This window comes from Brassica napus, chromosome C1 (assembly GCF_020379485.1).
Source record: "Brassica napus cultivar Da-Ae chromosome C1, Da-Ae, whole genome shotgun sequence".
NCBI lineage: Eukaryota > Viridiplantae > Streptophyta > Magnoliopsida > Brassicales > Brassicaceae > Brassica > Brassica napus.
Genome location: NC_063444.1, coordinates 41,860,679 through 41,871,352, shown reverse-complemented (window position 1 = coordinate 41,871,352; position 10,674 = coordinate 41,860,679). Strand labels below are relative to the sequence as shown.

Below are 10,674 nucleotides of genomic sequence, written 5' to 3'. Positions count from 1 at the left end.
AACAAAGGGGAATTCCGAAAAGATGCAATTGCGGCAAGGAAGTGCATCTTTTCACTTCAACAACTGTCAAAAATCCGGGAAGATTGTTCCATTGTTGTCCGATGGGATCTGAGATGGTTAGTCTGTATTCATATAACCTTCACGCACAGTCCAATCTAACTGTTTGTTGATGTTAATGATGAAGGACAAAACTCACTTGTTCAAATGGACTGATAAGTCAGTTGTTGAGGAAATTGAAGACTTTCAGGATCTGTTTGATGTGCTGCTAGTGGACAATTCCGAGTTTCAAAAATCAGTACGAGCTTCTGAGACAATGCTGAAACGACATAAGAGTAGACTTGAAGAGATGGAAGATGCAATTGCTCGTTCTGAAGAAAATTCCATCAAATGCATTAGAGAGTTAAGGATCATCAAAGCTTTGTTTGTGTGTTGTTTTGCTATGGTCTTCATGTACCTTACCTATGCATGATGTTCAATTTCTTGTTCTGTTTTTTTCTAAATAAATGTTAGACTATGTTCTTTGATGTTTTTGCTGATTTGCATCGAATATAACAAAAAAAATTGGAAAAATCAAACTGTCAATAGGAAGATTCGATTTGTCTCAACAATGTTGTAAGCAAACAGCAAATAACAGAGAACACACACAACAATCTAGATAGGTTTATCACATGTTCCTCTCTTGTGTCCCTCCATACCACACCGGCTGCACTTGTGCTTTTTCTTCTTTGTTGATCCTTGAGAAGATCTAATCTTGTCTTCTACTGTTTCATACCTTCTCTTTACTGGTCTACCAGCACTCTTTCTTGACTCTGGTGGTAAGATCTTCGCAAGTTTAACCTCATCTGGGACATTCCATTCAGCCTCTGGAACTGGTATGGGATTAATGGATTCCGCGTAGGCAGCTCTCCACGCTGCAGTGCTATAGACGCCATCAGTAAATCGGTGTACTTCCATACCTGTGTCAAAAAAAAGACCGACCAATGTCTAAACACTGCAAAATGCTGGAATATATAGGTACCAAGATAATGTTTATATACTTCCATACCTCGAGAATATATTGCAGGAATAGCGTGTCTGCATGGAATTTTTCCTAAATCAAATTTCCCACATGTGCATGTTCTGGTTTCCAGATCAACATGACAATCATATATGTCTCCTTTAACAAGTGATCTGAAGTTGTCAACCTTCTGAACCTGAAACCCTCGAGCCTTCACGATTCTCCTATCAATCTTTTTCTCCACCTTATCGGTTAAAGGATCAATATGTTTGGAGCTTAACATGCGACGCTCATAGAACCATCGGGTCATCATTTCTCTTATACTATCTAGCAAAGGAATTACTGGAAATTGTCTAGGAGATCTCAGAGCTGAATTAATCGACTCGGCTGGGTTATTGGTCCTGATGTCATACCTGGATCCAGGGAAGAGAGAACGAGCCCATTTTCTCACATCAGCCTCCTGTAGATATCGTCCAAGTGCCGGACTGATATCAACAATTTCTGTGAAACGTTCCTGAAATTCACTATACCTATATGTGTTTGAAGCCTTCTCGACCAAAGCAGTGAACCCCTTTGTCCTGAAGAATTTAACCACATTGGTCAGCAAGTGGTGTATACAAATTCCGTGCTTTGATCGTGGGTAGACATCCCTGATTGCTTTAGCAATTGACGCATGTCTATCTGACACAAAAGCTAAGTCTTTACTATCAGGAATAACCACACTCAACTGTCTGAAGAACCACTCCCATGATTCTTCATTCTCTGAATCAGCAACTCCAAATGCAATTGGATACAAGTTGGAGTTACCATCTACAGCTGTAGCAACAAGTAGAACTCCTTTATATTTATTTTTCAGAAAAGTTCCATCAACAACAATCACCCTACGCATATGACTGTGAAATCCTCTAACTGATTGCCCAAACGACATAAATAGATACATGAATCTACCATCCTTCTTAGTTTCATAGTGAGTGTGTGTACCAGGATTAACTTCTTTAATCATATGCAAATATTTTGGTATCTTTGCATAACTTTCGTCTGGTATACCTCTAACAGCTGCAATTGCATACTCACGAGCTTCCCAAGCGTGCCAATAAGTAATTTCGCAGCTATGTTCTAGCCTCATAAACTGAATGATGTCGTTTGCTTTGGGGCCATCATTGGCATCATCAAATCGATGTTGTATCAGCTTTCCAATAGTTCTTGCCGACGCCGTTTTTCCGAAGTTGCTTTTCTTTGAAGGAGCACATGAGTGTATACCCACACACTTATTGATCATGAAATATGTAGACCCATCAACACATTCCGCACGCACAGTCCAGTTGCACGTATTATCCTTACATCGTATAGACCACCACTTTTTCGTTGATTTGGTAACAAGGAAATCGTAATTATTCTTCATCGCCCAAATTTCCATTGTTGCCTTTAGGACACGTTTACTTCGGAAAAGTTGATCTTTCTTCACGAAATCTGTGTTCACAGCTCGGCTTTCCTTTTCACTATCGCCATACTTTTCACTCTTTGAACCAGCATGACCAGAACCATCCTCAACGACATGATTCTTCCTTTTATCACAACACTTTTTTGATGGTTCTGCAAAATCTCCCAGATTTATGTCAGGAACTTCACCTTCCTCAACATTACTTGAATCACACGGTTCCTTATTGAGATCGATATTGACTCGTTCCTTTTCCTTTACACCAGTACCAGTACCAGAGAACGTGACACACAAGGTTGTAGAGGAACCCTTCTTTGCGTAGCCCACAAAGTTACACACTTGTCGATCATTACTGATACTAATGGGAGGATTTCCTCTTTGATTGACCATCTCATAACTGAACTCGACATTAACCAAATTAGGGTCGACCCCATAATCTTCACACACCATGATCTTGAGTTCCTCCAGTAAAGCAGTAGTTTCTAATGTCACCATTCGACCACGCCTTTGTTTGTCTGCCAAGAAACTCCACTCGTCACTGAAACTTGACATCCATACACCAGATTTAACGTAGATTAGAACCATCTTGTGTTGGTTGATAGAAGAGATTTTTGTCGATGAAGAAGAGAGAGGAACAAGGAACGAGGGAGATAGAGATCGTGTGAAGAGAAAAGGGAGAAAATCGTGGGGGGGGGAGATATTTAGGAAATATTTAGTTAGGATATATTTAGGAAATATATGATCACAAATTTGGAAGTTTCCATTTTTACTTTATTTGGCAAGAATATACATCATACGTAAGGCAGAAATATGTAGAGAGAATGGAAACTACATTCTGCCTTAGGCAGAAATATGTAGAGAGAATGGAAACTACATTCTGCCTTAGGCTATTATATAGTAAAAGGCAGAACAAGGTATGACTTGTAAAAAAGAAAAGGTATTTCACTTACTCTAGGATAGAACTTGTAAAAAAGCCGTAGGTAGACTGAAGATATCAAGATAGAATATTACGACAAAAAATCTAGCTAAGGTAAACTATTGAAGAAAGTGTAGTTTATATTTTCTATCCAAGGTAAACCTATGTACAATACTTTATATTCGATTTGTAGACTACGTAGATGGCTAGAATAAGTATTCTGTTATAGCTTTGATATTAAATAAAACATAGTTCCACAATTTTTAAAAATTAAATTTAAACATAAAAGTATAAATACTTTGGTTTCTAATGATTCTACATTTTTTTATATTTTTTTACCTAAGTTTACTATTTTTTCCACAACACAAGGGCAAAACCAGTCCAAAACGACCAAAGTCTTATTTTGACAAACAAACTTCGAAAGTGTCTTGTTTTTCCAATTCTCCCTTTTAAATATTCCCCGCACATTTATTAATAGATTATACTACTATTCACGAAGTGATTTAGCTTATTTGTCATGACTTCCATGATTTTAGGTAATTTTGTTTATTTGTCATGTTTTAGTTAGGTTTAAGCTGAGTTATTAATTTATTAATAGTTTTTAGTTGAGTCCATAATTTATTAATTTAAATAATATAACTATAAAATATGTACTTAGATATATAATTATTTTAATTTTTCTTATTTCTCATGTTTTCCATACTTTTAGTCAATTTTGCTTATTTGTCATGTTTTTATTATGTTTTACCTTAGTCATTGATTTATTAATAATTTTTAGTTGAATCACTAATTTATTAATTAAAAAAAATATTTGTAATGAATTTATATATAATTAAAAACCGAATTTTGATTTAATAATATTTAAATCTATATGTTATAATAAAATTCTTATTTTCTTAATTGTCATATTTTATTAGGTTTTAAGCTTTTATATAAGTCATTGATTTATTATTAGTTTTTAACTGAGTATTTATTAATTTTCACAAAATCCGTACTGAATTTTATATATAATAAAACACACATTTTATTTTATTTTAATAAAATTAAATTTATATGTTATATTTATGAAGTGATTTAGCTTATTTGTCATGATTTCCATGATTTTAGGTAATTTTGTTTATTTGTCATGTTTTAATTTGGTTTAAGCTGAGTCATTAATTTATTAATAGTTTTTAGTTGAGTCCATAATTTATTAATTTAAATTATATAACAATAAAATATGTAATTAGATATATAATTATTTTGATTTTTCTTATTTTTCATGTTTTCCATGCTTTTAGTCAATTTTGCTTATTTTTCATGTTTTTATTAGGTTTTAACTTAGTCATTGATTTATTAATAATTTTTAGTTGAATCACTAATTTATTAATTTAAAAAAATATTTGTAATGAATTTTATATATAATTAAAAACGAATTTTGAATTACTAATATTTAAATCTATATGTTATAATAAAATTCTTATTTTCTTATTTGTCATATTTTATTAGGTTTTAAGCTTTTATATAAGTCATTTGATTTATTATTAGTTTTTAACTGAGTATTTATTAATTTTCACAAAACCCGTAAAGAATTTTATATATAAAAAACACACATTTTCTTTTAATAAAATTAAATTTTATATGTTATATTAAATAATTAATTATAAACTAATATAATAAAATTGTGAAAATATATTTAAAAATTAAGAGAATTCTTATATATTGTGTTGCTATCTGAAAACAATATTTTTATTATAAAGTTAAAAAACTAAGATATAAAACAGTTTATAATTAAATATTAGTCAAACAAAAATATTTATATAACAAATATTTTCTAAACTATTTCTAATATGAGTGTTTTAAAACTTTTAACACAATAATAAGTACATAGTTTGATGAACGTTTTTTCCATATATAAATAAGGGAAAATCTCCAAAATAACACATTTCTAAGTTTATATCACAAAAATAGCACTCCAAAACTAAAATGACCAAAATAGCACCTTTCTAAGTTTATTCTTTGAAAATTTTAATTTTTTTATTTTTCAAAATTTGAAATCTTATCCCCAAAACCTCATTTCTCAACTCTAAAACCTCATTTAATTTTTTTATTTTTCAAAATTTGAAAATTTTAATTTTTTTTATTTTTCAAAATTTGAAATCTTATGCCCAAAACCTCATTTCATACGAGGAATTGGAAAAATTAAAAAATATGAATTTTTCGTTTAATTTTTTTCTTATCAAAATTGCATAGGGAAATTTTTTCTTATAAATTCATTCCTCCATGGGAATTTGGAAGAAAAAAGTGGGATCTACCTTTCAATAATTTGACTAAAATTTCAACATTACTGGTATAAATTTTGACGAACAAAAAATTCACCATAATTTTTTTCCTTCAACATATTCACCAATTAGAGTTTTATAATGCCGATTTTTGGATTAATAAGACATAAAATAATAAGTATTCGTAAGATGATTATGTCCGCATGTGCGGACAAAAACCTAGTTTTAACTATATAGTATGTTTTAATTACTGATAATTTGTTCAACTAAAATGTGCATTTCCCCCAAAGTGTAGTACATAGCTGTTGTTTATGTCTGGTTACCATTGGTTTAGTGGTTCCCTAATTTCTTTTCTTGGATTCAGATTTCAACACGGGATCCGTATTAATTAAGAAAAATGAATCTTCGTTCGATTTGTATAGTATTTTAGTACTAGTTTTTAACCGATTGTCAGTGTTTTTAAAACCGGAACTGAATAATTTTTGGATCGCAATTCAATATGGTTCAACTGGATCAAACTTGATTCAATAATCTGGTTTAATATATTTTTAGTGTATAAATTTAAAAATAATTTTAGTAAATTAATATATAATTAAAATATAAATAAATTTAAAACATAAACATTATAAAATTAGTTTTATGTTTATATGAATGATTTATAGATTTTTGATAGTTTTAATGGTTTTTATAAGTTTAATAACTCTGAGATCCAATCTGGCTATGTGACCGGTTCATGCTCGAACCATTTACTAACCCAACTCGGCTATGTAATTGGTTCATGGTCGAACGCGTTTCAAACATCAGATCGGTCCGGTTCTTAAAACAATGCCGATTGTATGGGGTCAATCATGGGTTCTGTGTCCTTAGAATAGGATTGGCCTATGAAAACAAAGTTGAAATACATTTCTATAAAATATTTGAAATGAACTGATTATGGAAAAGGCAAATGAACCTCATGAAGAGTCATAACGTTGTTCAATGTTCATGATGGTGGCAACTGGCAAATGTTAACTCCTATTTTCATGTTTTAGAGCTTCTCCAACCCACTCCATAATTTACTGCAAAATGGAGTGAGAAATAGAGGGATGAACAAACAAAAAACAAATTACTCCATTTATGGAGTAATCACTTTTTTGTTTGATTATTACTCCATTTCCCACTCTATTTTGCAGTAAATTATGGAGTGGGGTTAGAAATGCTTGGTAGTTACGTCAACTTTTGAAGGAAAAACACTTTGGAAAATGAACGTGAAACGTCCGGTTGAATTAAACCGGACACAGTCACCGAAGTTTATCCACATGGGTTCGGTTTTTCATTTTTCCATTAGTGCAGATTCATCCACCTTCTTCGAGGTCCATTTCCTCTGAACATTTTTTTTCTCTTCGTCTTTCTTTAACAATGAACAAATTTTAAATTCCATTTTTTTTACTCCTTCCATTTCGTAAGATAAGTAGTTTTGGATAAAAACACAAAAATTAAGAAAGTATTTTATAATAAATAGGTTAGATATAATTTAACTATTATAAATAGGTAAGTTTATTTCATTATGTGTTTCTCTAACTTGTTACATTTTATTTATTTTTGTGATAAAATTTCATATAAAACATATAATATCCTAAAATATATACATTTTACTTCTTTTCCAGATGCAAGACGAATATAATTGAATAGTATATAAGACAAACTATAAATTATACATGTCGGGGCTGTAAGCAAATTGTATTCTCTTACTAGATCTTGAAAATCTTTTTTATTTACCAATTGCCGACAAAACTTAGAGATCTTCATATATTAAAACAGAGACTAATCTTAAAATTTCAGAAAAACTTTAATTTAGATTCGAGCAACCAGCTTTGGAGGTACTTTTTGTTGCCATTACGTTAATAAAATATGACGCTGGTACCGAAGTTATACACATGGGCTGTGATCGATCTAATATAAAAAGATGGAGAAAGAAGCAGAGAGATTAAAGAAGGTTGAGAGAAGCGTGAAAGAAAGGGAATTATTTTCCACTACTCTTTTCTTAAGAGGAAGATAAATACTTTTCAAAAAAACTTAATTTTTCTTTGCATAATTACATTATTTTATTTTCTAAAATCCTACACATTTGGTTTTGTCTTTGTCAACCTGGCTTATATTTGTTTCTTACTATTTGCATCTAGGATTAAATCTTAAATCTTCTATTCTACCATTTTAGATTATACATATTTGGTTTTGTTTTCATCAACCTTTATATTTGGTTATTATATTATTTACATGTATAGTTAAACGTTTGTTTACTAAAATAAAATATTAATTCGAATTTGAATAGATTTATCAATATATAAAGGGATCCGTTTTAACTAACCTATCCGTTGAAAATGGAGACGCCACTTCTACCTATGTCGCATCTAGCTTCAAATCTTACGTCAACCACAGTTGTCTCAACTACCATCGATGGATCCCCACGCGCCGTCGCTATTGATACAGGTGGAAACATGGAGCCCCTGGCGGCCGTTCCCGACGCAAAGCTTCGCCTCATGTGCAGCTTCGGTGGCCACATCATGCCTCGTCCACATGACAAGGCCCTAGCGTACTCTAGTGGCGAGACGCGTCTAGTGGTTATTGATCGACGCGCTTCACTGGCCTCGCTAAGATCTCGTCTCTCTAGTATGCTCCTCAACGGCCGGTCTTTCACACTCAAGTACCAGCTCCCTAGCGAGGATCTTGACTCACTCGTCACCATCACTACCGATGAAGATCTTGAGAACATGATTGAGGAGTATGATCGTGCGACGTCATCAGCTACGGCGGCTGCCACGCAACGGATACGGTTGTTTCTTTTCGCGAACAAGCTCGAGACGGCTGCTACCATGGGGTCTCTTCTTGATAGTGCGAAGTCGGAGACATGGTTTGTTAATGCTTTGAACCATTCCGGTTTGCTTCCTCGTGGTTTGTCGGACTCGGCCGCGGTGAACAACAACTTGGTGAATCTTGACGAGGCGGATGAGGGTGAGGGTGAGGTCCAGAAACTAGGAGCGGATGAGGGTTGCGTGAACAACAAGCAAGGAGGTTATGTGACAAACGGTGTGATCTCTCATCAGGAGATGCATATGAGTTCGATGCCTGACTCGCCTATGATGGAAGCCGCCGGTGGTTCTTCGATAGGATCTTCCTCGTCCTCTCCTTCCACAGCCAACTTGCCACCGATCCGCGTTAGGGTGAGTGAAGACCAGAGGATGGAACAACAGTTTGCTCAAATGAGCTTCTCAAACGTGGACGGTCAGACTCAGAGGAATCTGGAAGATGGCGTTGGCTTGATGGCAAATAGGCCAACGATGGTCCCATCGGGTATGATGACCGATTCTGCGATGGTGTATAACAACAACACACCTATTGATGCTGCTACTACTGTTGCTGCTGCCGCTATGAGCAATGGCCAGGTTTCACCACATGACGATCGATCCGATCCAGGTATGATGGCTGGATATAGGAAGCCACCTTTGCCGATGCAGCCAGTGGCGATCCCACAGCGAGGTGCGGGTGGGTATGGCTTGACATCTCCTGATTCTGTTGCAAGGTACTTTCTTCTTCTTCTTGTGCCATTCTTCATTTACTCAAAAATAAATTGTCCAGTGTGATTTCCTGTTTTACTGATTGAAAAATGTTTTATGAAATGAGAGCCTATGTTGTTGTATTAAATAGATAAATGATTTAGGTATTTTCAGATATGGAGTAAAGGTTAGTCTCTATTTTTTAATCTTCACATGTGGACATTAGGCTTAGTAGCTAAAGACATAGATCACTGATTTGAAACTTTGTTCAAACGATTATTGAGAAATTTTTGTAGGTTTGTTAAATGCATAATAAGAATCTAATTTTATCTTTATCTAGATGTGTTGTATTTGTAGCATACATTGGATTCTGTTTAACAGATCAATACAGTTGTTATTGAGTTTGCTTGTGCAAAAGTTAGAGAAAACTTGTCATATTGAAGGAACCCTATTGCATTAATCTTTTCATGTGTTTTTTCATGGATACAGTGATACTAGCATTTCTTCTGCTACTTTATTTTCAAAGCCGGTGTACTACCAAGACCAAGCTCCAGCTATGCTAAGAGCCCCGGTAACACAGCCTGAAATTACTCCGGTCCAAACTAGCCACGGCATACCTCAGCATGAACCCACTTCAGCCCAAACCACATCGCCCGTCCTATCTCAGCCAAGTACATACACAACTTTGGACCAACAGCACCAACCCCCGGTTCAACAACCTTTCTTACACCAAGGTGTTCAATACATTCCTCATCCATCACAATACATCCCGGTTTACCCTCATCAGCAGCAAAACTACCCAGTTTACGTGATGTCTGTCCCGCAATCTCAGCAATATGTTCCAGCTGGAACTCCTCCGCTCTATCCAAACTCAGCACCTGCCACAAACCCAAGGCCTGAAGTAGCTCAAAACGTTTACCGTTCCCCTATATCACAGAATCCTCAGGTTCAGCAGCAACAACAACAACAGACTCAACATCATTACATGGGTTACGCAGGAGGTTCTCAACACAACACAAACGCAAATCCTAACTACAGTACTGGAGCGTACGAGTACACACATCCGCCAAACGAGACAATGTATTACCATGCACAACGTCTTCCCACCAACAATGCTATTCCGTTAGCTTCTCCGTATCAAAGCATGACACCAGCCGCAGCCGCAGCTGCTTTAGCTGATATGTCTAAGCAGATGAGTCTTGCTAGTGACAAAGAGCAACAACAACATATGGCTTCGTCTCAACCGCTCTAAGCATTGACCAGTTAGACAATGGATTATGTTTTTTTTTCTTTACTTAATACGTATAACGTCGAGTTCCTTGTCATGAGATATAAATATAGACTTTTATTATATCGTATTGTAAAGTATTTTAGTTATTGTTATAATTAATGTCTATTTCTGTTTTTTTTTTTAAAAAAAAATTTGTTGGATGATTTCTCTAAGTATTGGTATATGAAAGATTGTTAGTTTAGATTAAATATTAGTTTCAAATTGTCTTGATACGAATCTCTTAACTAAAACCAAGGAA

At 34.2% G+C, this 10,674-nt stretch overlaps 2 protein-coding genes across 2 annotated transcripts; one reads left to right on the top strand and one right to left on the bottom strand.

Moving 5' to 3' along the window:
• Positions 1 to 651: 651 nt before the first annotated feature.
• Positions 652 to 3,020, bottom strand: LOC106393491. Its single transcript, XM_013834189.1, has 2 exons — positions 1,046 to 3,020; positions 652 to 956 (listed from the first exon to the last, which is right to left on the bottom strand). The coding sequence occupies exons 1-2, from the start codon at positions 3,018 to 3,020 to the stop codon at positions 652 to 654; spliced, it is 2,280 nt and encodes a 759-aa protein (XP_013689643.1).
• Positions 3,021 to 6,766: 3,746 nt separating this feature from the next.
• On the top strand, positions 6,767 to 10,617 carry LOC111198374. Its single transcript, XM_022704183.2, has 2 exons — positions 6,767 to 9,171; positions 9,635 to 10,617. The coding sequence occupies exons 1-2, from the start codon at positions 7,973 to 7,975 to the stop codon at positions 10,395 to 10,397; spliced, it is 1,962 nt and encodes a 653-aa protein (XP_022559904.2). The 5' UTR covers positions 6,767 to 7,972; the 3' UTR covers positions 10,398 to 10,617.
• The last annotated feature ends 57 nt before the right edge of the window (positions 10,618 to 10,674 follow it).

Coding starts and splice junctions, on each gene's coding strand:
- LOC111198374 (XM_022704183.2), top strand. CDS start 7,973: ATGGAGACGCCACTTCTACCTATGTCGCATCTAGCTTCAAATCTTACG. Junction 9,172..9,634: donor TCTCCTGATTCTGTTGCAAG/GTACTTTCTTCT, acceptor TCATGGATACAG/TGATACTAGCATTTCTTCTG.
- LOC106393491 (XM_013834189.1), bottom strand. CDS start 3,020: ATGGTTCTAATCTACGTTAAATCTGGTGTATGGATGTCAAGTTTCAGT. Junction 957..1,045: donor TCCTGCAATATATTCTCGAG/GTATGGAAGTAT, acceptor TTTTTGACACAG/GTATGGAAGTACACCGATTT.